The sequence below is a fragment of the Podarcis filfolensis genome (assembly GCF_964270895.1).
Source record: "Podarcis filfolensis genome assembly, chromosome: W".
NCBI classification, from domain to species: Eukaryota; Metazoa; Chordata; class Lepidosauria; order Squamata; family Lacertidae; genus Podarcis; species Podarcis filfolensis.
In genome coordinates, this window is record NC_139619.1 from 21,385,858 (window position 1) to 21,413,318 (window position 27,461).

A 27,461-nucleotide genomic window follows, 5' to 3' on the forward strand; every position below is an offset into this window, starting at 1 on the left:
CCCAGGTTACAGACTCCCTGATGACGGAACTGTCTGAGGTAAGACAGCTGAGCTTACAGACCAGGATTGCGACAGACTTTCTGCTGTCCAGTCAGGGAGGGACATGTGCCCTAATTGGCACAGAATGCTGCACATATGTGACTGATCAATCTCTAAATATTACCGGACATCTAAATAATATCCACGAGTTAGCAGGGAGACTGAAGGAGATACAACATGAGGGACTGTCTGATGTGGACTTGTGGGGTTGGTTACCCAAGCTGGGGTGGCTCCGACAGTTGCTCAAGGCTATCCTTCTTACCGCTCTTATTGTAGCCCTTTGTATCTCAATCCTCTGTTGTACTATACACTGCGTTACTCCTTGCTGCTCCCTCCTTCGCTGCCCTGCCCAACCTGCCCCTCTTTCTCTCCGAGCCTATTCCCGCTCACAGGGCACCCCTACCTTCCCAGAGTACGTGCAGATGAGGCACTTGGGGGAAGGAGAATACGAGATCACTGAGATATAGGGTGCGGAGAAAAGATTTGCAAGTTCTTACAGAACTTTAATGCAAATCTATCTCCGAATGGGGGACTGATACGGAAGGAAAGGGGGGGGCATCTTCCCTTGTCCTTCCACTGGCCACCAGAGGGTCGAGGCGATGACCTCGAAGGCACCCATCTTGCCAGCGCCCTCCACTGTTGCACAAGCACCACACTCTACCCAAAAGTGCCTTTCCCTTTCCTCTGTACGGGCGAAATAAGCCCTTCATTTCTTAAGCCTCCCTCTCGCTCTATCATTACTGTGAGTGGACCGTGTCAAAATGTATCTCCCATTCGCTATAATGGCCGCGTTTTAACCAATCAGAACCATGCATTCGCCCTGCAGAGCTAGCTCGGCGAGCTCTTGCACGCCTCATTTAGCCCCTTGACAAGATACTGACGGCTCCCCGCTGGGAGAACAATGGAACCGAAACTCGTAAAACCCTGAAAGTGTCAAACCTTGCTACAATGTATCCATTTTGTTTCCGATTCCAATTACCAATATCAGAACGGACTGAAATGGACTAAGATTTCAGAAATTCATATAAAATCAACCGTAACGCCGATTTCCTTGGTTCTGGTGCCGATCGACTCAGTTCCTTTAGGACTCCACGACACTTCCTCTACCTCCGCCTCCATAATCCCCCAAGCGAGGGGTCACGTACATGGGAAGACCCTAATCCACTCAAATCACTCTGCCCAACCTTTCCTCCGGGCAATGCCAGGTGGCAGACTTTGCATACTTGGACCATTGTCCTCCTATCACCAGTACTCAGGAAGCGATTATCCGTGCATATCTTCGACCCTGCATAATTCCCCCTCCCTCCTCCATATGTTAATCTGTGTAACCCTACCTTTCCCTAAATATTCATGATGTAATCCATGTAATCCAACCCCTCTGTAATGTATTCATGACGCAAATGTGATGTATTTCGCACTGTACTCTGGGACATGGAGGGAAGTTTTAAAAGTTCATGTCACCCCTTTCTCGGGGTTCGATCTCGCCTTGAACCTGTTGCGCAATAAACTTGGATCTTCTGCAGCTTGCTCCTGTCTCCGGCTGAGCTCATTTTCCTCCGCAGGGACCCGCGGACTTAGTCCGACGAGCTGGGTGGCTGAGCAGCCTCGCACCCAGATTTTTTCCGTAACAGTAGAATGTGTCCTTTTATTGAAAATGCATCTCTGGGTTATTTGTGGGGCATAGGAATTCGTTCAGCCCCCCACAAGGTCTGAGGGACAGTGGACTGGCCCCGTGCTGAAAAAGTTTGCTGACCCTTGCCTAAAAGGCAAAGATGCATGTAGACTGCTATAGATGAAGAGAGACTTTCCTCTTCCTTCTGCCAGTTTATGAAGAGTTCCGACTTACACTTTCACGGGCTTTTTCCTCATACAAACCTTTGCCTCTTCAGTTGGGAGCCTCCAAGCACCATACATTTCTGTCTATAAGACGCCCCCTTGTATTAGACCCCCCCTCTATTTTGGGGACTCAGTTTTAAGAAAATGAGGGGAGATGGCCCAAAGTTGTTGAGCTTCTCCCCCCCCCCCCCCATGCAGCTACGGGCAGGAAACTCCCTATATAGGTGATCTTGCTCTGCTTCAGGGAAAGGTGTGTGTGGTTTTTTCATGGTCATCTGTATGTTGTTGGACTCCATCCACAATACACAAAGCACAACAGGCTGAATGATAATCACTCTGAAAATTTTACTGGTTATTTCCTATCGCAAAGGTCTAGTCCACTATGTGCAACCTACACAGTTCATATGCACGGTGTATATAACCTAGGGGCTAATTCCAATATTAATACATTTTTTCTTTTCATGTCTTTTCGTACTGCTTCTTCTCGTAAGTTCCTGTATAACACAATCCTTAGGTAAGAATAGAAAAGTCCCCAAGGTATTGAAAACAACACAGCTGATGTAGACTGCTGGCATAAGCTGGTTGGTGCAGGCTGCTAACTTGGGCAGAACAAGGTTTCTGGATCTCTCCCTGAAGGGCTTCCTCCCTTCCTCGGCTGATACTAGATGTCACGGAGCCAGCTGCGACGGCTCCTGAGTTGGATGAGGAGGAGCGAGAGGGGCTGCAGAAGAGGAAGCACTGGAAGGTGTGGGAGAGCAAGGGGAGGTGGAGGCTGGGCTGCCTGATGTTAGGGAGCCCCAGCACCACTCCAGTTCTAGCACAGAGGAAGAGGGCACACCACTTTTAGCCGCTCAGGACAGGAGGGGGTTAAAGCGTAGGGAACGACACAGACGTATGAGATTACCCAGATTGCTTTGCTGGAGGTGGAGCCGAAAGCCCGTACTCCCAGGATCTGCTGCCGATGACTCGGACACGTGAAAAGATGCTCTGTACTTTGTAAATAATTGTACAATAAAGACTGTAAATACCACTGCCGTCAAGCCGAGGGATTTATTGCGAAGGGCAAACCTCCCTCCTTTACACTAGATTGTCAATGTGTATAACAGGTACATAAGTAATTGTACATGAATAATTGAGATACCTTGGGGGCATACTGGACTAGCCCTTTGCGATAGGAAATAACCAGTAAAATTTTCACAGTTATTTTGTTAATTTTTTTTATTGATTTGACATTTTCAAAACAAATTTCCAATATCAATACTAAACATTCATTTTTTTTTTCAATCCCCCCCCCCCCGTTGACTTCCCTCAGCTTCCATTTCTGGTTTATTACGTCAAATGAAACATTCTGCGGTTTGTATATAATACTATGTTATCACATTGTTATATTTCTTGTTTGGTGTAAATAAAGTTGTAAATGTTTATTTAAATCAGGCTTCCTCATCCTCGGCCCTCCAGATGTTTTGAGACTACAATTCCCATCATCCCTGACCACTGGTCCTAGCTAGGGATGATGGGAGTTGTAGTCCCAAGGCAGCTGGAGGGGGAAGTTTGGCCATGCCTGATCTAGAGCCGTGCTGGCCCAACTCAGCCCTCCAGCTGTTTAGGGACTACAGTTCCCATCATCCCGGACCACTGGTCCTGTTAGCTAGGAATGATGGGCATTGTAGTACTAAAACAGCTGGAGGGCCAAGTTGGGCCATGCCTGATCTAGGCATAGGCCAGGCACAGGCAAACTCGGCCCTCCAGATGTTTTGAGACTACAATTCCCATCATCCCTGACCACTGGTCCTGCTAGCTAGGGATCATGGGAGTTGTAGGCCAAAAACACCTGGAGGGCCGAGGTTGAGGAAGCCTGATTAAAATCCTGCCAACGAGTCACTTTTCAATTATCATCCCCCTGCTACGCTCTGTGTATCATCCCCCTGCTACGCTCTGTGTATTGTATTTTGACTTGGTTGGACTCCAGCCAGCGTGAGCAGGGCCGTTTTTACCCGGGGGTGTCAGATCCGGCCAATTCTGAGGGGCGCTGGGCTCCCGACGCCGACTGCGCCCTGGCAGCTGTGTGGCTGGACTCTGGCGTCGCTCCGAATTGGCGTTGGCAGGATCTGGCGGAGAAGGTGGTCATACAGGGTCCCTCCCCCGGCGGTGATTTGCCTTGCTCCACTTTTGTGACACCCCGCCCGCCTGCTAGCACAGCCAAGCAGGTACCAGGGCGCTGGCACCACTGTCCCATGTGCACCGGACGCGCCGGAGAAGGCCCTGTGCCTCCGCTAACATTACCCACCTCGACCCACTACTCCAAACGGGCAGCCAGAGAGGGAGGAAAAATTCCAGGAGCCCCGCCACATAGCTCCGGGCTGCGGAGCCTGGCGTGCATGTGGCTTTTCCACGGTTCCATCCTGCCTGGCGGTCTGCAGCCAGGGCGCGTGGCCGTGGAGGCCACCTGGCACGCTTGGCTTTGCCTGGGTGGGAACGCGGGAAGGAGTTGGTTCTGAGATCAGTCGTGTTGAAATTGGGGGGCGCCAGGTGGGTGTTTGCACCCCGGCGGCGCATATTCAAAAGCATGAGCATGACCAATGGGGTGGGAGGGCCACAGGTTCTTCGTCTTCATTCTGTTTTGTGGCTTGACCCTGTCATTGATGTCCGTGCCATGCAGGGCTTTTTTTCCCAGCTGGAACTTGCCAGAACTCAATCCCAGATGGGTTCTGGCACCTTTCCATTGCCATTCTTAGAAGAGAATGAGGGAAGGATTCGTGGCACCTCTTTTTCTAGAAAAATGGCACTGGTGCTGAAATCATGGTCTGTTTTTACATAGGTACATTACAGGGTGGGTGAAAATCAGTGATTTTTATTTTTTTAAAAAAACCAAACCCGGAGTTTAAAAAATTTAAATCGGATTTTTTTTATTTAAATCAGATTTTTTTAAAAAAAATCAGATTTTTAAAATAAAATGCTTTTGGAGGAAAAATCTTTCTAAATATAGTTTTCTATTTAAGTAACATTATAGTCTAGAGCCTGTTCTTCAGGAAATAAGGATTTGTTTTCAGTTTTTCATGTGTGCTAAAACTCAGTCTTTTTTAAAAAATATGTTTAACTACATCAGTTAACCAACATGGATACATATGCTATCATGATATTGTTTTAGTTAAATAAATTGTTACGAAGGAAATGATTATTTATCTCCTTCCATTCAAGTACAGCAGAAAAGTTGTCCAAATAGAAACAGTTAACTTATTAAACCTCACCATCATTTCGACATTATCTGTCAATGTATTTCTAAGAGTAGAGCCAAATCAGTCATTTTTTATATAACAGTGAAAACTACTCTGGAAATTTATGATTCCAAAAATGAAACCTTCCTCTGGTTGTCAATATGAAGATGATGCCAGCAAGGTTGAACCTTTCTGCAAAAATCATTTAAATCAAGTCTTACTGACTAGTGATTTAAATTGTGATTTAAATTGATTTGATTTAAATCCTATCCATCCTGGTACATTAGGTAAAAGAGGAACTGTAAAGCCCTTGCCTGGCTTCAGGAACCAGACAGACGCTTGGCATGCTGTCTCAATCACTCAAATGCTGACAGGAGCAGATACCTCAAGGCTAGCTTATTTTTCTTCATTGTCCAACAAGGAAGGGCTGTTGCTTAGTGGTAGAGCAGGCACTTCCAACAGGTAGATCACGATCTACTGGTAGAATAAAAAAAAAAGCTCAACAATTACTGCCTCCTAAAAAAAGCTCAACCACTCTGGCTTCCACAAAAAGCTGAACAACTTAGCCTTTCCAAAAAGAGCTCAACAACTTTGGTTTCCTAAGAAAAGCTGAACAATTTTGCCTTTCCCAGAAAAGCTCAGCCACTTTTGCTTCCTAGCAAAAAAAGTAGGCTATCCAATTAAGTTCCACTGTCGGACTGTGGATTCAAGACCCTCCAATGTGTTTTATATAATCGACTTTTGATTATGTTCTGTACATATCGCAATGCTCATTCCGTGTCATTCATTCATGTATTCCGTTTCATTCATTCATGTACAGTGCTACCTCTAGATACGAACAGGATCCGTTCCGGAGCCCCGTTCGCATCTAGAGGTAAACGTAACTAGTGACGGCACGTCTGCGCGCGTCGCTTTTTGCTGCTTCTGTGCATGCACGTGACGTCATTTTGAGCGTCTGCGCATGCGCAAGCAGCGAAACCCAGAAGTAACGCGCTCCATTACTTCTGGGTTGCCGAGGAGCGCAACTCGAACGTGCTCAACTCGAAGTGTATTTAACCCAAGGTATGACTGTATTCCGTTTCATTCATTCACGTATTCAGTTTTGTTCATTCATACATTCCATCTCATTCTTTCATACATTCCATTTTATTCATTCACTCATTCTGTTTCATTCATCCATTTGCTTCCTAAAAGAAAGCTCCACAACTTTGGCTTCCCCAAAAAAGCTCCACCACTTTGATCCACCCAACGACAATGGGTAGATCATGGCCAGCTTTTTTTAGACTGGGAGTAGACCACAGTCTCTTGGGAGTTGGACGTGCCTGTAAGGTCCTGGGTTCAATTCCCAGTCGCATCTCTAGGGGGTGCTGGGAGGCAGCCCTGATTGAAGAGCCGCTGCCAGTCAGTGTGTAGACACTGCTGAGCTAGATAGGCCCAATGGTCTGACTTGGTAGAAGGCAGTTTCCTAGGTCCCTATATGAGCTTGCCTTATACTGTGTTAGACCACTGGTCATGTTGGCCAGCATGGTTTGACTGATGGCGGTATGCCAAGGTCTCAGCAGGAAGCACCCGCTCACTACCCAATGTGATAAAAATCAATGATTTTTTTTAAAAAAAATCAAAATCAGATTTTTTTATTTAAATCAGATTTTTTTGATTGAAATCAGAATTTTTTGATTTAAAATGCTTTGGGAGGAAAAATCTTTCCTTTTTTTTTATAAAAAAAATAATTTTTATTAACTGGCCAATCACATCAAATTAAATCAGATCACATAAATTCCAAATTACAAAGCCAAATTTTTAAATTTTGTTGGGGGAACCCATACTTCAAGATCCAAAGGGGGATTCAGATCATCTTCTTATTACTGCGTTAATGTCCAAATCAGTCCCAATCAGTCCAAACAAAATTCATAATTCTATCCAGGCTTATCTTGGTGTTTCCACATCATATCTTGTTCATATAATTTCTATTTTTCCTTTACGATCTCTTCTGTTAGTCTCCTTAAGCCGATAAGCAAAATAATAATCCTGTGTGGATTTCCCGTTCCTCCACTAAGTCCAGATGGTTTCGATATATCTCCTTCGTAGATAACATCGCTCTTTCCATCATAAATTTGGCATTTGTCGCTCTTAAGTCCCACCGAGAAGTTGATCCACGATATGTAAACAACTCTATTTCTCTCTTTCTCCTCCCAGACCCAAGAGCTCCAACAATGCCTCCCAAAATGGCGACGGCATTTTTAACTGCGTCATTCCAAAACTCTTAGCTTTCCAGCTTCGTCTTGAAACATTGCTTTGGTTCGAAAGTTTATCTCCACACAGCCTTAAATCCACAGCTTAAGTCCTTAGTTTCTGACTCATTAGGGGAGGGGATTCTTGTTAAATCACATAAGAAAAAGGAAGGCAGGTTTTTCCCCCCCTCCCCCCTCAGTCATACCGTATCTTGACGTATCTTCTCATATTTTATTCTTGTCTTGTTATCAGAGATCTCTTCTGTCAGCAGTCTTTACTCCCCTTTTTCCTTGAAGCATGTGCAATTTATCTCGTTCAAATTGTTTCTTTTGAAGATGCTTGCAACTAGCGGCACGAATCAGGGACGGCGTCCAGGAGTGCCGGAATCCCACAGGAGGGCTTTGTGCCTAGTGCCCCCACCCCCACAAATTCGGGGGTGGTATAGGGCACAGCAGGCAAGGGCCGTCCCCCCCCCCCCACAATCCTGGGGGGGGTTAAGGAGGCTAATTACCCCCATCATAGCCTGGGAGGAAAAATCTTTCCAAAGCTTTTAAATAATAATTATTATTATTGGGTTTTATAAACAGGAATGATGTTCTACAAATAAGTCGACCCAGTTTTCTCCTGTCAGTTGTCTATCACAAAAATAGCATAGATTCAGGTAGGTAGCCGTGTTGGTCTGATGCAGTCGAAATATATAAAAAAAATATAAATTGTCCAGTTAGCACCTTAGAGACCAACTAAGTTTGTTATAATAATAATAATAATAATAATAATAATAATAATAATAATAATAATAATAATTTATTATTTGTACCCCGCCCATCTGGCCGGGTTTCCCCAGCCACTCTGGGCGGCTTCCATAGAAACCAAAAATACACTAAAACATCACGCATTAAAAACTTCCCTGAACAGGGCTGCCTTAAGATGTCTTCTGAATGTCAGGTAGTTGTTTATCGCTTTGACATCTGATGGGAGGGTGTTCCACAGGGCGGGCGCCACTACCGAGAAGGCCCTCTGCCTGGTTCCCTGTAGCTTTGCTTCTCGCAATGAGGGAATCGCCAGAAGGCCTTCGGCGATGGACCTCAGCGTCCGGGCAGAACGATGGGGGTGGAGACGCTCCTTCAGGTATACTGGGCCGAGGCTGCTTAGGGCTTTAAAGGTCAACAGCAGCTGCCCTGGATACAGAATTGACCTGCGCCTCCATGGACAGCTGTGAGTCCAAAATGACTCCCAGGCTGCGCACCTGGTCCTTCAGGGGCACAGTTACCCTATTCAGGACCAGGGAGTCCTCCACACCAGCCCGCCCCCTGTCCCCCAAAAACAGTACTTCCATATTGTCAGGATTCAACATCAATCCATTAGCCGCCATCCATCCTCCAACCGCCTCCAGGCACTCACACAGGACCTTCACCGCCTTCACTGGTTCTGATTTGAAAGAGAGGTAGAGCTGGGTATCATCTGCATATTGATGGACACCCAGTCCAAACCCCGTGAATATCTCTCCCAGCGGCTTCATATAGATGTTAAAAAGCATGGGGGAGAGGACGGAACCCTGAGGCACCCCACAAGTGAGGGCCCAGGGGTCTGAACACTCATCCCCCACCACCACATTCTGAACACGGCCCAGGAGGAAGGAGCGAAACCACTGTATAACAGTGCCCCCAGCTCCCAACCCCTCTAGACGGTCCAGAAGGATGTTATGGTCGATTGTATCAAAGGCCGCTGAGAGATCCAGCAGAACTAGGAAACAACTCTCACCTTTGTCCCTAGCTTGCCGGAGATCATCAACCAGCGCGACCAAGGCAGTTTCAGTCCCATGATGAGGCCTGAATCCCGATTGGAAGGGATCCAAATGGTCCGCATCCTCCAGGCGTGCCTGGAGTTGTTCAGCAACCACACGCTGAATCACCTTGCCCAAGAATGGAAGATTTGAGACTGGGCGATAGCTGGCCATACTGGCCGGGTCTAAAGATGGTTTTTTAAGAAGCGGCTTAATGACCGCCTCTTTCAGGGGATCTGGGAATGTTCCCTCATAGAGGGTAGCATTCACCACCCCGCAGAGCCCATCACCCAGTCCTTCCCGGCTTGCTTTTATTAGCCAGGATGGCCAAGGATCAAGGAGACAGGTGCTTCTTGAAAACACAGACATTTTGGATTTGGAAGGGTTCAATAACAGATTTGGCTGGCATGCATATATATGGTATGACAAGGTTAAAATCCATCAAGGTTTCAAAAACCATATTGTTAGGAAAGCACTATATAATGTTTGGATTCGGTATAAAGACTTGCTGGAAAATAAAACCCCTAGGTGGTTGTCACCAATGGAAGCTAAGGAAGTGAAAAAACTTAATATGGAATCCAAATGGCCAAAATACTGGGAAATTATAGAGCATGAGGAGGGAAAAGTGAAATTGCAGAGTTATGAGAAATTGAAGTCTAAAGTAAGAGACTGGCTTCATTACTACCAGATAAATGAAGTCTTCAAACAGGACAGGAAAATTGGCTTCCAGGTGGAGAGGTCAAAATTAGAAACAGAGCTTTTGGAACCCAATACTAAGAATCTGTCAAGAATGTATAACTTGCTGTTGAAATGGAATACACAGGATGAGACGGTTAAATCAGCTATGATTAAATGGGCACAAGACATTGGTCATGACATTATGTTTGCTGACTGGGAACTGTTGTGGACTACCGGTATAAAGTTTACGGCATGTAATGCCTTAAGAGAGAACATTATGAAAATGATCTATAGGTGGTACATGACCCCAGGATCAAGGTCTTCTGGGAAATGATTTATAATGAAATGAAAAAGGTGCTTAAATGCACTTTCGTGAAGAAACCAGAGGCCTTTCTCCTGGGCATGGTAGGCCAATTGGTGTCAAGGAAAGATAGGACGTTTTTTATGTATGCGACAACAGCAGCAAGAGTTCTTTTAGCAAAGTATTGGAAGACACAAGAGCTACCCACGCTGGAAGAATGGCAGACAAAGGTGATAGACTATATGGGACTGGCTGAGATGACTGGCAGAATCCGTGACCAAGGGAAAGAGACGGTGGAAGAAGATTGGAAGAAATTTAAAGTTTATCTTAAGAACTGTTGTAAAATTAATGAGTGCTAAAATGTCATGGGTAATGTAAAACAGAATTGCAGTGATAAATAATTGGGTAAGAGAAAAAGGATTAAATAATTGGGTAAGAGAAAAAGGATTAAAGAAAGTGAATTATAAGTAAGTAAAGTGATAAGTAATTGGATAAGAGGAAAAAGATCAGAAATTGTATTACAAGTATTGAAATTAGGGGTTGCTGGGAAAATTTAAAACAGGGATGCAGAAAAGGGAGGTAAGGGGAAGTCGTTGAAACAAGGTTTAAGAAAAAGAGGTTAAGAAATTATACATGTTTATATGTTTGTTTGTTTATGTATTGTCTTGTATTGTTTTTTAATATGTGTTGGAAAATCAATAAAAATTTATATATATATAAAAAAAGGAGACAGGTGGTTGGTTTCATGCGTCCAAGCAGCCTGTCCACATCCTCGGGGGTAACAGATTGAAACTGATTCCATGCAACTTGACCAGACAGGGCTCTAGCACTCTCCTGCCCCAGCCCTGCTCCCACGGTGGTGTCTAGCTCCTTCCGAATATGAGTGATTTTATCTGCAAAAAACTTTGCAAAATCGTTGCAGGAGATCTTGGGGTCTTTACAAGGCCCCGGTGGTAAAGGTGGTTCCGTTAAATTGCGGACCACCTGAAAGAGTCTCCTGCTACTATTTTCTGCAGATGCAATAGAGGCGGTGAAGAAGGTCTTCTTCGCCGTCACTATCGCCACTTGGTAGGCTCGACGTTGAGCTCTAACCTGTGTCCGGTCAGATTCGGAGTGAGTTTTCTGCCACCGACGCTCTAGCCATCTCAGCGATTGTTTCATCGCCCTCAGCTCTGAAGAAAACCATGGGGCTGTCCGGGATCCATGCAGTCGGAGAGGGCGCTTCGGAGCCAGACAGTCGATAGCCCTGGTTAACTCCGCATTCCAGCGGGCTACCAGGGAATCAGCTGAAAGGCCATGCTTTCCATGAAGTCCCGAGCGGCCCCTTGTAAGGTCGTGTCGGCATGGATGTTAAAATCCCCTAGGACAACCAAACTAGGTGTCTCCAGGAGAACATCCGCCACGACCTGAAGCAGCTCGGACAGGGAATCCTGGGTGCAGTGGGGAGGTCGGTACACCAAAAGGAATCCTGTACTGCCCCTATTGCCCAACTTCCAGAACATGCACTCAGAAAACTGGGTCTTCCCAGTAGGACACCTGATGCAAGCTAATGACTTCCTAAAAATCACTGCAACCCCCCCTCCCCGCCCACATGACCTGGGTTGCTGTGTGTAAGAGAAACCTGGTGGGCAAGCAGCGGCAAGGACAGGCCCACCTGCTTCCTCCAACCAGGTCTCTGTCACACATGCCAGGTCAAATCCTCCATCCACAATCAGGTTGTGGATGGCAGTGGTTTTATTCATCATTGACCTGGCATTACACAGCAACACCTTCAGGTCATGTGGGTTTCCCCTGTTGATTCCAGTATCCATCCAGTCAAGGCCAGACCCAGAGGCAGGGATAGTCTTCAAACAATGACTAAACCTGCCTCCTCGGTAATGACATGGTCTGGTCTTAGCGTAACTCCGCCTCCTGCCCATGATCACCGAGATCGGATGTCCCAGTGCTCCCCCCCCCCCCCCGTGGAACTTGTCCCAGCCATCGTGTTGGCTGGGGCCCCACTCCCAGGCAGCCCTAATCCCGCCCCTTAAAAACAAAACACAAACTATACAGAACCAATAAAACAACAAAAAACAAAAACAGAACAATTATAATAAAATTAATCCCCAACCAAATATCCATCCCACCCACCCACCCACCCCAACAAAGGAAAAAAGGAAAAAAAGAAATAAAAATTTAAATTGCCACCGACTGCTTGAGGACATTTTAAAACACATTAACCACTTGGAACAGGGAAGCAATGGCAGAACGCTTCCCACACTTCCCCAAAAGTTTGTTCCAAATAAGGGCCTGGGCCACGCCCCCTGGGCCAGTTGGAAAAGGCCCTGGAAGGGAGCAGGCCCTGCAGTCCTCCCCACAGCCGATAATAAATGTTGATAATTTTCTGTTTAAGTGACATTATAGTCCAAAGGCTATTCATGTATGCTAAAACTCAGTCTTAAGTTTTTTCTTTTAAAGAAAATCGTTTAACCACATCAGTTAACCAACATGGATACATATAAATAATAATAATAAAAATAATTTTTTATTTATATCCCGCCCTCCCCAGCCGAAGCCGGGCTCAGGGCGGCTAACAACAATAAAATAATACAACATTCTAAAAGCATTTCATTATAAAATTAATTCAAATCAAATTGATGGCAACCATTGGGCTAGAGATTGCCAAAGGAGGGAGTCAGGCTGTGCCCTGGCCAAAGGCCTGGTGGAACAGCTCTGTCTTGCAGGCCCTGCGGAAAGATGTCAAGTCCCGCAGGGCCCTTGTCTCTTGTGACAGGGCGTTCCACCAGATCGGAGCCACAGCCGAAAAAGCCCTGGCTCTGGTTGAGGCCAGCCTAACCTCTCTGTGGCCTAGGACCTCCAAGATGTTTTTGTTTGAAGACCGTAAGTTCCTCTGCGGGACATACCAGGAGAGGCGGTCCCGTAGGTACGAGGGTCCTAGGCCGTATAGGGCTTTAAAGGTTAAAACCAGCACCTTAAACCTGATCCTGTACTCCACCAGGAGCCAGTGCAGCTGGTATAGCACCGGGTGAATGTGATCTCGCGGCGAGGACCCCATAAGGAGTCTCGCCGCGGCATTCTGCACCCGCTGGAGTTTCTGGGTCAGTCTCAAGGGCAGCCCCACGTAGAGCGAGTTACAATAATCCAGTCTGGAGGCGACCATTGCTTGGATCACAGTGGCTAGGTCAGGGTGAGAGAGGTAAGGAGCCAACTGCTTAGCTTGGAGGAGATGAAAAAATGCCGCCTTTGTTATAGCTGCAATCTGCGCCTCCATGGAAAGGGAGGTGTTGAAGATTACACCCAAGCTCTTAACGGACGGTGCTGGCACTAATTGCGCCCCCGCAAGAGATGGGTCCCTTCCCAGCCAAAGGACCTCTGTCTTTGAAGGATTTAACTTCAACCGGCTCCCACGTAACCATCCAGCCACAGCTTCCAAACATCTGATCAGTGTGTCTGGGGCCGAGTCAGGATGGCCATCCATCAACAGATAGAGTTGGATGTCATCAGCATACTGATGGCAGCCCAACCCAAAACTCCGGACAAGCTGGGCGAGGGGGCGCATAAAGATGTTGAAAAGCATCAGGGAGAGTATCGCACCCTGAGGCACTCCACACACCAAGGAGTGGCGCGATGACAGTTCCCCTCCAAGCACCACCCTCTGTCCCCGACCAGAGAGAAACGAGCGCAGCCATTGAAGGACTGTGCCCTGGATCCCCACGTCGGCAAGGCGGTGGTCCAGGAGTTCGTGATCGACCATGTCGAAGGCTGCTGACAGGTCTAGAAGAATCAGCAGCCCAGACCCGCCTCGATCCAGCTGCCTGCGGAGATCATCTGTTAGGGCGACCAGACCCGTCTAGGTCCCATGACCAGCGCAGAAGCCGGATTGGAATGGATCCAGAGCTGATGTTTCATCCAGAAACCCACCAAGCTGTTCAGCAACCGCTCTCTCAATCACCTTACCCAGGAACGGAAGATTCGAAACCGGGCGGTAATTGGATAGATCTAAGGGATCTAATGATGTTTTCTTTAAGAGCGGACGCACCACTGCCTCCTTCAATTCCCCTGGGAATGTCCCGGTGCCAAGGGAGAAATTGATAATATCCCCTAGGGGGGTCTGCACCTCGTCTGGACATGCTCTAATCAGCCAGGACGGGCACGCATCAAGAGGACAGGTGGTGGGCTTTCCAGCTCGGAGGAGTCTGTCCACATTGGCTGGGGATATCCGGTCAAAGTGGTCCAATATTGGATCCGAGGACAGTCAAGGGGCCTCCAGTTCCGTTATTGTATCCAAATTGGCAGGGAGGTCATGGCGGAGCAACAAGACCTTCTCCACAAAAAAGCTCGCAAATGCCTCACAGCTGTGTGTCAAATTATTATTTAAATTTGGCTGTCCCTCCAGGGATGTTAAAGACCTAATTATACTAAATAATTGCGCCGGGCAAGAGCTAGCGGATGCAATGGAGGCCGAGAAGTAAGACGTCTTAGCGGCCTTCACTGCCATCTCGTAGGTTTTCATAAAAACCCTGTGAGATGTTCTTGAGGCTCTGTTGCGGGCACCCTGCCATACTCGCTCTAGCCGTCTGAGGTTCCGCTTCATTTTCCGGAGCTCCTCAGTAAACCAGGTAGCCCGGTTTCTGCGGGGTCGCAGAGGGCGCTTAGATGCGCTCTCATCAATGGCTGCCAGGAGCTGGGTATTCCAGCCCTCAACAAGCTCAGTCAATGAGTCGCCAGGGGGAGCAAGGTCCCACAAGGCTTGACGGAATCTATAAGGGTCCATCAGCCTCTGCAGGCGAGCCCAAATCGGCTCGCCACCTAAGCAGGGTGGGGTGGAAAGTCAATCCTGGCTTTCAGAGCGTAGTGATCAGACCATGGCACCTTCATAGAAGGAGACATGATCACATCTATACCTACACCAAAGATCAAATCCAGTGTGTGGCCTGCTTGATGTGTGGGGCCCGAAACAAACTGGGAGAGCCCTAGTGTCGCCATGGAAGACACCAGGTCCAGAGCCTGTGAGGAGGGAGTGGCATCAGCATGGATGTTGAAGTCCCCCAATACCAATAGGTTAGGAAACTCCAAGGCCCAGCCGGCCACTGCCTCCAGTAGGCCTGACAGGGTGGCTGCTGGTGCGCTAGGTGGCCGGTACATCAGCCAGACAGCCAAGCTCTCCTCACACTAGGCCAACACATTCAATGCTGGGGATCGATTGTGATGGTAGAGCCCTGAAAGAACAATCTTCCCAGATTAATAATGCCACCCCTCTATCCCCCCCAGGCCCACAGTCCGCGACTGAAGGAGGACGGAGAAACCCGGGGGCGCCATCTCTCGTAAGGTAACTGTTTCCCCTTCGCGCACCCAGGTCTCCGTCACACAAGCCAGGTCGACCCCCTGCGAGGTAAAGAAATCTTGCAGGGTGGCGGTTTTGTTGCCTATAGACCTGGCATTGCACAGCACCAGTGACGGAGGTGAGTAATCCTTGCTCACCCTACCCTCGTCCCTCGGGATGGGGCGCAGATTGGAAGGGGTATGAGCATATCCGTATCTCGATCCCCTTCGCCTATGACATCTGCCCCCACCGCCATACCTCCCTCGCCCCTCCACGGTAGCAATCCCAAGCCTCATACTAGCCTCTATTGATGGCAATTTATGTTATTCTTTCCCAGTCTAGTTGTTCTGCTTATAGTATCAACAACTCGATAACTCTAATTAGTCGAGTAGAACAAGCCAGCTAACATCAGCTACCTCTCTGATTATATGAAACTATTATATTCTTTGTCAGCGTACTATTATAATATTAGACAAACCAATTAAATTAAAAAATAAACCCCAAAACATTCCACAGCTAAACAGAACTACCATATAACGTACATAAAGGAAGAAAAAACACCTAAATAACAGGAGAACAACAATCAAGCATCTAACAGTAAGCAAGCAAAAACTTAAATATTATCATGAAACAATGGACAAATATTATCATGAAACAAAGGACTAAAACAAATGGCAAAGGAAGGGGGGAGGGGGAAAGGGGGGGGGAAATGGTTCTTGTAGCAGACGAAGTTCTTGTAGCAACACAAAGTTCTTGTAGCATCATGTGTCAGCTCGAGTCTGCTCGAATGATCTCTGAATCCGCCAACCTGAACAACCAGGCGACATCGGGGCATGGGCAGAGGAAGGCGGGGCAGGCTCAGTAAATTCCTGTTCGATGTCAATGCCATGCCCGATGGTCTCAGGGGGCCCTCCTCTTGCTGTTGCGCTAGCATTTGTAGTGGCAGAGAAGGTGTTCCTCTTGGCATCAGGAGTCCTCTGGTTTCCCCCACAGCTGGTGTTCTCAGGGCCACAGGATGATACCTCTCCTCTGCTACAACCAGCTGCCAGCCCTGTGGCTTAAGAGTCTCTGGCTTCTTGAGGGTGGAACCCCCCCTCTCTGGCTTCCCTAGATGCCTTTCAATTGAGTCATCTGCAGAGTAATATATCTTGACCCAGGCTCCATGCCAAGCACTCAACCAGTCTGTCTCAGTCCAGGAGCACCGCTGGCATGCAAGACAGCCGGACCCACAGCTGGGAGGACAGAGCAGGCACACAGCACAGTTGGACCCACAAGCCAAGAGGGCAGAGGCAAGCCCAAACGGAACACTTCTGCAACACAGCTCCACCTCCCTTACTTCATTTAAAACGCCGAGTCAAAGCCTGAGTCAGAGTCAGTTCGGGAAAACTTCAGAAGATTAATTAAATTATTTAGAGTTACGAGTCCTTGAAATAGGCTGGGCGGTGGCTGTTAAGCTGTTCGACTTTGTTAGATCTAATTTACAGTGCCAACTTCACAAGTTGTCTGATATAAAACCCCAGGTTGCCAAACTTTTGATAAGAAGAGGGTTAAAAGATCAAAAAGTTAAAAAGTTAAAAAAGTTAAAAGGAGTAGGAGCCCCCAACATCTAATTGAGGAGCTCTAACAGGTGCGTCTTACCCCAGCGCCATCTTGATTAAACTTGTTATATGCTATCATGTTATTGTTTTAGTGAAATTAATTGTTTAAATTGTTATGAAGGAAATGGTTATTTTTATCCTTCCAATCTAGTACAGCAGAAAAGTTGTCCAAATAGAAGCAGTTAACTTATTAAACCACACAATAATTTCATAATTATCTTTCAATGTATTTCTAATAGTTTAACCACATCAGTTAACAAACATGGATCCATATGCTACCATGTTATTGTTTTAGTGAAATAAATGGTTTAAATTGTTACAAAGGAAATTGTCAGGGAACTGCCATCAGCTCAGAGGCGAGAGGTGGAAGGGCAGTTGGGTTACAGGGAGCCTCCGAAGATCGTGAGAAGCAGCACTTCCTCTGTGGAGGAGGGAAGCCACACCTCCAGTGGGGAAGGGATGCAGGGCTCAGAGTATGCAAGGGAGAGCCAGAGCACTGAGCCTGAAATAAGCGGGGGGGGGGGGGGAGGCAGGTCCCCCTCTGCCCACGCCCTCTCTGAGCAGTCGGTTTACGCGCAGAGAGGGGAGGCGTAGGATGGGGGTCAAGAGACTATTCTGTTGGGGAAAGTTTAAGGACCGCCCACTCCCAGATTCTGCTAGTGACAGAGCAAAACATGGAATTGAGATGTTCTGCACTGTGAATGTTTTTGCATCGATAATAAAGACTTTGAAAAGACCAGTGGGGGTCTTGCCTGTTCGCTCTCGACCCACACATAACAGAAATGATTATTTTTCTCCTTCCAATCAAGTACAGTGGACGCTCGGGTTCTGAACGTGATCCGTGCAGGATGCACATTCGCAACCCGCAGTGTTTTTTTTTTTTTTTTTTTTTTAAATATTTTTATTTTTCCATATAGACACAACACAACAAACATAAACATACAAAAACAAAAACAAAACAAAACACATGTATCATTTCATATCCTAATTTCATATCCTATCTTCCCCGACTTCCTCATGCCTCCCCTTTCTGTATTCCAAATTCTTATCGATTGTTCAGCAAATCTTCCCTTATTTTAATTTAAATTTAGACTATTCTTCCTTATTCTCCTTGTCTTAACCATTGCTAATAGTAACCATTTACTTTCCAGTCCAACATCATTCTAACTTTCATTAACTTTGTAATATTTCTTTAAATAGTCCTTGAATTTTTTCCATTCTTCTTGCGCTGCTTCTCTTCCCTGGTTTCGGATTCTGCTCGTCATTTCTGCCAGGCCCATATAGTCTATCACCTTCATCTGCCATTCTTCCAGTGTGGGTAGTTCTTGCGTCTTCCAGTACTTCGCAATGAGTATTCTAGCTGCTGTTGTAGCATACATAAAGAAAGTTATATCCGTCTTTAACACCCCTTGGCCGACAATACCCAAGAGAAAGGCCTCTGGTTTCTTGGGGAAAGTATATTTAAATACCTTTTTAAGTTCATTATAGATCATTTCCCAGAATGCCTTAATCTTCGGGCAAGTCCACCAAAGATGAAAAAATGTACCTTCAGTTTCTTTACATTTCCAACATTTGTTGTCAGGCACGTGGTAAATCTTTGCAAGCTTGACTGGGGTTATGTACCACCTATATATCATTTTCATAATGTTTTCTCTTAAGGCATTACATGCCGTAAATTTTATCCCGGTGGTCCACAACTTTTCCCAATCAGCAAACAAGATATTATGACCAATGTCCTGAGCCCATTTAATCATGACCGATTTAACCGTTTCATCTTGTGTATTCCATTTCAGCAGCAAATTGTACATTTTGGACAAATTCTTAGTACTGGGTTCTAACAGCTCTATCTCCAATTTTGATTTTTCCACCTGGAAGCCAATTTTACTGTCCAGTTTAAACGCTTCATTTATTTGATGGTAGTGGAACCAGTCTCTCACCTTCCCTTTTAATTTCTCAAAACTCTGCAATCTCAATTTGTCCCCTTCCTTTTCCAAAATTTCCCAGTATCTTGGCCAGTTAGACTCCATATTTAACTTTTTAACTGCCTTAGCTTCCATTGGCGACAGCCACCTTGGAGTTTTATTTTCCAGCAAGTCTTTATATCTGACCCAGACATTTAATAGTGCTTTTCTGACAATATGATTTTTGAAACTTTTATGTGCTTTAACCTTGTCATACCACAAATATGCATGCCACCCAAAAATGTTATTAAAACCTTCCAAATCCAAAATGTCTGTGTTTTCAAGAAGTAGCCATTCTTTCAGCCAGCAGAAAGCTGCCGCTTCATAGTAAAGTTTAAAGTCTGGCAGGGCAAACCCCCCTCTTTCCTTTGAATCCGTTAATATCTTAAATTTAATTCTGGGCTTTTTGCCCTGCCAGACAAATTTAGATATGTCTTTTTGCCACCTCTTGAAACAATCCATTTTATCAATTATTTGCAATGCTTGGAACAAAAACAACATTCTTGGCAATACATTCATCTTTATAGCTGCAATACGGCCTAACAAGGAAAGCTTTAAGTTGGACCAAATCTCCAAATCTTTTTTCACTTCTCTCCAAGTTTTTTCATAATTATCTTTAAACAAATTCACATTTTTAGCTGTCATATTTATACCCAAATATTTCACTTTTTTAACCACAGTTAACCCTGTCTCATTCTGGAACCTTTCCTTTTCTATCTGTGTCAAATTTTTCTCCAAAACCTTTGTCTTAGACTTATTCAATTTAAATCCTGCCATTTGACCAAACTCTTGAATTATTTCCAAAACTCTTTTCGTGCTAGCTTCTGGCTCTTGTAGTGTAAGTACTAAGTCATCTGCAAATGCTCTCAGTTTATATTGTTTAGCTCGGACCTGAATCCCTTTAACCAACTGGTCCCTCCTAATCATATTAAGCAAAACCTCCAGGACCGATATAAAAAGTAGTGGGGAGATAGGGCACCCCTAACGTGTCCCTTTTTCAATCTTGAACTCTTCTGTAACCACATTATTTACAATTAGTTTGGCTTTCTGTTCAGAGTATATTGCACCTATACCATTCTCAAACCCTTGGCCTACCCCCATCCCCCGGAGGTTCTTCAACATAAAACTCCAAGAAATGTTGTCAAAGGCTTTCTCGGCATCCACAAATATCAAAACAGCTTTAGTGTTTATGTTCACTTCCAGCTTTTCCAAAATGTCAATTATATTCCTTACATTGTTCGACAAATGCCTTTTTGGGAGAAAGCCCGCTTGGTCCCCGTGAATCTCCTCCATCAAAACTCTTTTCAGTCTCTTTGCTAAAATATTAGCAAAGATTTTGTAATCCACATTCAATAACGAGATGGGTCGGTAGTTTTTAAGTTGGGTCTTTTCAGTCTCTGTCTTTGGTATACGTGTAATGTAGGCCTCTCTCCACGTATCGGGTGCCCTTTTCCCCTCCATAATCTCATTGCAGACTTCCTTCAAAGGTTGTATCAACCTTTCCTTCAAAACTTTGTAATATTTGGAAGTCAGTCCATCCGGTCCGGGGGATTTGCCCAGCGTCATGCCTTGAATGGCATCTTCTATTTCTTGTGCTGATATCTCCTGATTCAATATTGTCTTACTTTCTTGCGAAACCTTTTTCAGCCCATTTTCCTCGAGGAACTGTTGTATATCCATTTCTTTCTGCGGCCCTTGTGTGTAAAGTTGTCTAAAGTAGTTCTGAAAACAATTCCTAATTTCCGCTGGGTTGCTTATATTTTTTCCTTCCACTTCTATATTTGTTACCGTGTTGAGTTTTTGTCTCTTCTTTATTTGCCAAGCCAGTAACTTGCCACATTTATCAGCAGATTCAAAGGTCTTTTGTCTCATTTGTTTAATTTTCCACTCTAATTCTTGATTCATCAGTTCCATATATTGTGTTTGATGAAATTTGATTTCTCTTAAAATCTCTTGGGATTTTGGCTTTGATCTTAATTGTTTTTCCCCTTCTTTTATCTTTTCCAAAATTCTCTCCTTCTTCTCATTTTGCTTTCTCTTCTTTAAAGTATTTTGCTGAATCAAAAACCCTCTCATCACGGCTTTGCTTGCGTCCCATACTATTCTTTTTTCTACTTCAGACCTTAAGTTGATTTCAAAGTAGTCTTTCAAGGTTTTTTGGGCCTTCTTGCAGATCTCCTCATCTCTGAATAAGGTGTCATTCATTCTCCATCTGAAGGAACCAGTTATTGTTTGCCTCATCACCATCTTTACAGCATTATGGTCGGAGAAAGTTTTTGGGCAGATTTCTACTTTTTTTATGTTCGGAGCCATACTGCTAGACACCCAGATTTGGTCAATCCTTGTCCATGTCATTTTGGCTTCAGAAAAGAAGGTTCCCTCTCTTTCTAATGGGTGTTTTGTTCTCCAAATATCAATCAAGTCCATATTGTCAGTCATTTCAAAAAAAGTCTTTGGTAGTCTTCCATCTTTTGTTATTACCTGTCTTTGTGCCTTGTCCATATTTGTTGAAACTACTCCATTCATATCTCCCATCAAAATTAAGTTGTAATCCATATGGTCCATCAAGATTTCATGCAACTTCTTAAAAAATTCAGCTTTCCCTTCGTTTGGTGCATAGATTCCCACTATCAAATACTTCTCTCCTTGGGATTGAATTTCAATTGCCAAATATCTTCCTTGATCATCTTTAAAGATTTGTTTCGGTTGCAATTTTTCTTTTGCATAGATCACCACTCCTCTCTTTTTTACTCTGTCTGAGGATATAAATTCCTGTCCCAGTCTTTTATTTATTAGTAATTTTCTGTGTGCTCTTGTCACATGGGTCTCTTGTAGGCAAATCAAGTCCAATTGGTCTTTCTTTAAGGCATGAAATATACTTTTTCTCTTCCTGGGAATGTTCAAGCCATTACAATTCCAGGTTAGAAGTTGCAGAGCCATGATGGGATTATTTACTCCTTCCTCCTACAGCTCCCTGTTTTTGTTCCTCGTCCGTCGGTGGTGCCGTGTTCGTGTCCAGTGATGGATGCCCCTGTCCTGGAAATGTCTCTTTCTGTAGGTCTTCTTCGTGCTCTCCCAGGAACTTGTCTTTATCGCAACCCGCAGTGTTTGCAACCCACAGCGGTGCATCTGTGCACGCGCGGGTTGCGATTCGGTGCTTATGCGCAAAGCGCAATTTAGCGTTTTTGCGCATGCGCAACCGCTGAAACCTGGAAGTAACCCGTTCTGGTACTTCCAGATTTTGGAGGGTCCGTAACCCAAAAAAACGCAACCTGAAGCGTCTTGAACCTGAGGTATGACTGTACAGCAGAAAAGTTGTCCAAACAGAAACCGTTAACTTATTAAACCTCACCATCATTTCATCATTATCTGTCAATGTATTTCTAAGAGTAGAACCAAATCAGTCATTTTGACAGTAAGAGCTGTTCGACAGTGGAATTTGCTGCCAAGGAGTGTGGTGGAGTCTCCTTCTTTGGAGGTCTTTAAGCAGAGGCTTGACAACCATATGCCAGGAGTGCTCTGATGGTGTTTCCTGCTTGGCAGGGGGTTGGACTCGATGGCCCTTGTGGTCTCTTCCAACTCTATGATTCTATGATTCTATGATTCTATGATTCTATGATAGAACTGTAAAAATTTATTCCTCCAAAAAGGAAACCTTCCTCTGGTTGTCAGTATGAAGAGGATGCCAGCAAGGTTGAACCTTTCTGTTAAAAAAATGATTTAAAATACGGTAAGTCTTACTGACTAGTGATTTAAATTGGGATTTAAATTGATTGGATTTCAATCAAATCCACCCTGGTCTTTATAACTTTATAAGGCTTGAACTGGAGGTCTTCTACCTCCATTGCATGTACCGTTCCACAGAGCTATGGGAACTCCTACATCAACTCGAGGGGTTGTGCTAATTGGCCTCTTGTTCTTTACTGAATTGAAGGTGAGGATCACCTTACTCTACCTTCAGTATCTCCTCCTCCTTCTTTTTCTCCTCCTTCTTTTTATTTTTCTCCCCCTCCTCCCACCCCCTCTCTTTGGCGATCCCTTGTAGCCAAGTCAGATTGTCTTCCATAAACACAGTTTTAACAGTGAGTCTGCAAGTGACTGTGCAGACCAATTCTGGATCCACACGTCCTTCCACAGTGGGGACATTGGTTTCCGGGCGGGAGTCGATACCGGTGAGTCTTCCTTCCTCTTCGCCTGTTTCTCCCTTGCGTCCTGAGTTTGAGTGTCTCCAAAGCCCAGGACACCTTTGGTCAAGGCTGTTCTCCCATTGGAGCGCTCACCGGCCAGTGTTTCCCAGTTGTCGGTGTTATACTACGTTTTTTCAGCTTTGCCTTGAAATCTTTCAACCTCTTTTGTGGACCACCAGCACGACGCTTTCCATTCTTAAATTCGGAATAGAGGAGTTGCTTTGGAAGATGATACGCAACACGACTGGTCAAAAGTTGAGGTTGAAGAATCATTGATTCAACACTGGCAATCTTTGCTTCTTCCAGTACGCTGGCATTAGTTCGCCTGCATTCCCGAGTGATGTGTAAAAATTTCCAGAGACACCTTTGATCAGGGGTGCCCAAACTTTTTTCAAATAGGGCCAGATTTGATGAAGTGAACATGCGTGAGGACCAACCAAAGTTGCTGAGTTTTTTTTAGGATTGAAGTTACAATTTTACAATTGAAGTTGCAATTTTACAAAGTTGTTGAGCTTTTTTTAAGGATACAGTAAGGTTGGTAGTAAAATAGCTTTGTAAACGAGCATTTTGGTTTCCCTCCAAATGTATTGACCCTGAATTTCTGGCACTACTGAGGGTCCGATCTCATGGGAGGCACAAACAAACACATATATAATGTTTTTATTGGTTTCTGCACTTTTTTTTCCAAACATAACATCCCATCTTATACAAAATAGCTAACTTTTGGCTTTCACTGCCTGGGCAGGAAACAGGACTTAATACAGGGAACGCTTTTCAGAGGATAAGGCGGTTGCGCCGACAACTGGCTCCATTCATTCCAACCCCTTCTTTTTCCAGATGCAAGTAGCAAAACCACTCCGGCGACCACAACAGCTGAAGACGCAGCGAGGACCTTGGCCGAAAAGCACCACCTTGCGAGGGAGCAGAGGGAGCACGAAGACCAGGAGAGAGCTCAAAGAGAAGAGGAGAAAAGGTACTGTATTTTAAAATATTTATAATAATTTTTATTGGTTTTTCCAAATATTTTCCATTGAAACATCCATCTATTATACAAAATATAAAACCATTTGGCTATTTCAGCCTAAGACTTCCCTCCTCCTCGACTAATGGTTTTCCAAATTAATCTCTAATATATATATATTTATAATTATAATTTATTGGTTTTTCAAAATTTTCCATCATAACAACTTTCCTATAAATTAAACATAGAAACTTTTGGCTGATAAGCCTAGAACTTCCCTCCTTGACTAATGACCGCTCCCCGCTTAAAACGGGGGGCACCCTTTGCGTGGACGCGCGCAGCCCCTAGGTCTGGAGTGGCTCCATCAGCATAGGCTTGGCTTGCCTTCCCTCAGGTGGGATACCTGGAGGTCTCCGCCTACCTCAGTCAGTTGTCCAATCCCACCTGGGGGAAGCGTTGCCAAGGAGACCAGGCCAGGTAGGGGAGGGATTACCTGCTCACACAATAGAGGGAGGATCTTACCTGGGAATCCTCACTTGGCTCCAGAGCTTCTCCCACCCTACCCACCCTCAGTTAATGTCTTATTTTGCAGGTTAACTTTTCTTCACAGGTTTTGCAGGTTAACTTTTCTTCACAGGTATGCGGGCACTGCTACGTCAAGGTCGCTGTTAAAGGGCCGGAAAGGAATTTCCTGAAGAATGTTAATTGCTCAGATAAGCCTTGGCGTCCAGCCCGCTTCGGCTGCGCAGTTCTGCTGGGCCTCCGGACTTCAAAGGCCACATTCCAAAGGCTCTGAGCAAACGCAGAGTTTAACGAGCGGCAAGAGAAAGCTGCAAGCTCCAATGCGTTCTTCAGTGTGCTTAAATAAAATCCACTCAGGATATTAGCAGCTAGAAGCAGTTTTTATTTACAGCAGACTATCCATTGTCTATCACAGCGAACAGCATCGTGAAAACACATCCTCTCTCCTCAAAAGCGAAAGTAGAGAGAAAGAACAAAGGCTGGAGACTCTCGGATATGACGTGTCTCCCCCCTCCTCCCAATTTGTAGGCAGGGCGTACACTCTGAGCTGTTTAACCCTGTAAGCTCAGGTTCTCCTCACATTTCCCTGCATTGGCAGGTTTCGCCTTTCCCGTAGCAAAACGTCACAACTTTGGCGGTATCAGGCCTTGGGCGGAATCCTTTAGTCCATCTTCCTCTTTGCGGCGGCGATACCAGGGTTCCCCGTTAAAGGGGTTTCTGAAGGGAGTCTTTGACCGTACGCTGAAAGGTCGTCATTGGTCTCCCCTGCAGCGGTGGCATAACGGGGGCGGCTATCTCTGCTTGAACATATGTTCTCCAGAGCCGGCCCATCCCCCCCCCACACACACACTGGATAACCCTGATGCTCCCTAGGTCCCCGGCTGGGGACTGGGGAGCGAGAACGCCCAATGCCTGAGCCAAGGTCTACCCACATTTGAAATTTAATAAAGTTGTGGCCAATTTAATCCCATAGCACGCTGTCTTGAGTCGTTATTCCACATGACGGGGGGGACCGCTTGGGATCTGGGGACTCCGCCTGTCCACGCAATGGTTTTCCAACTCAATCTCTGGTATGCATTTTGTTCTTATTAATATTACTGTTAAATCATAATCTTAAAAAACAATTTGTGAATTGCATTAAGTAATAAATGATAATTTAACCTATAAAGCTTCTTGTAACCCTACTAGTGATGTCAATTGTTTACAGTTGTCTTTTAAATACAACATAAATTTATTCCAGTCTTTCAAGAAATTCTGGTCCTGCCAGTTCCGAATTTTCCCAGTCAATTTCGCCAATTCAGCTTAGTCCATTAATTTCATCTGCCTCTCTTCTTTCGTTGGGATCTCTTCTTGCTTTCATCGTTAGGCTAGTAATATTCTTGTTGTGGTTGTAGCATCTAAAAACAATGTTTTATCTTGTCTAGGTATGAAAGGTATTGTATTTTTCCCTGTATAAGACTATATTCCCCTCCCCAAGCTTAAAATGGGGGGGTTGTCCTATACATGGAATGTTGCCATTATTTCTTTCTTTATTTTGGGCTCAAAAAAGAGGGGTCATCTTATACATGGGGGCGTCTTATACATGGGGAAATGCGGTAAATCAATAAGGGGCAGTCATTCAATCCATCCGTAATATTAGCTATTCTGCTTTCATATTGCCATTCCATTGCTGTTAAGTTGTGAATAGCATGTCTAAAAACGTAAATGCCTCTGGTCATCTGTGCTTTTGGTGACTAAGGTGGGCTGCCTTGGAAAGTCAGAAGGACACCCAGTGCCGGAATTACGTATAAGCTCAACAAGCTCTAGTTTAGGGCCCCACTCTCCTGGGGGCCCCAAAAAAAATTTAAAAGGGGAAAAAACCACTGGATGTACATTTCCAAAATAGAAGATAAAAAACAAATAAAATAAAACTGACCTACAGCAACAGTGTTTTGTGTTGTGTAGGCTCCTATTTGTTATGTGCAAATGGCTTTAGAGACCTATTAGGTCCCTAAATTACCATATAGTAGGAGTCAGCAAACTTTTTCAGCAGGGGGGCCACTGTCCCTCAGACCTTGTGGGGGGCCAGACTATATTTTCCAATGGATCTTAATTTTCATTTTAGGTTTCTTAAGTGCATGCCAAGCTCCATTTTAAAATCTATACACCAGTCAAGTGTGTTGGGACCTCTTATTGCAATAATCCCCAATGGTGGACGAAAACCTTCATGTCGTTTCATCTTCGGGGGGGGGGGTGCGTTTTAGTGATTCCTGCCCCTACTTGATAATAATAATGATGATGATAATTTATTATTTCTACCCCGCCCATCTGGCCGGGTTTCCCCAGCCACTCTGGGCAGCTACTGACAGGAGATTAAAAATACATTTATTATTATTATTATTATTATTATTATTATTATTACAAGCAATCCTTAGGTTAACACATCAGCCATTAGAAACTTCCCTAAGCAGGGCTGCAAGGTAGGTGTTGAGCGGTTCCAACTTCTCTTGGTCACCCAATAGCTTCTCTCTGCTACTCAACGATTCCATAAAATCTGATTAATCTAGTTGTGCTGAATCTTCTTTCAGCATTAGAGTTTCAACTTCAGAAAATGTTTAACAGCTAAAGTATAAGCAATATAAAGTATAAGCAATATATTAAACTTTTAAAAATTGGGTAAAGATTATTGGGCGATTGATTAGAAGCTTTGCTTGCCCCCGGAGTCCACACGCTTCCTCTGCGTGGCCCTGCTCCCTCTGGGCAGCCTCCAGCTTCCTTTAGCAGAGTGAAATACACAGCGTCGAAGCAGAAGCGGTAAGCCGTGTGTGCGTAATAAATCAGGCTGT

The 27,461-nt window shown here is 45.0% G+C and overlaps 1 protein-coding gene across 1 annotated transcript in view; it reads left to right on the forward strand.

Annotated features, from left to right (window-relative positions):
- The window catches only part of LOC310753713 (uncharacterized protein), a gene marked incomplete at its 3' end in the record, with an annotated part of 56,076 nt that extends 29,650 nt beyond the window's left edge, over positions 1-26,426 (forward strand). Inside the window, exons 4-5 of the mRNA XM_083595064.1 lie at positions 23,991-24,126; positions 26,375-26,426. Coding sequence (XP_083451190.1) covers positions 23,991-24,126; positions 26,375-26,426 — 188 coding nt within the window. The remainder of the gene's footprint in view (positions 1-23,990; positions 24,127-26,374) is intronic.
- Between the last annotated feature and the right edge of the window lie 1,035 nt (positions 26,427-27,461).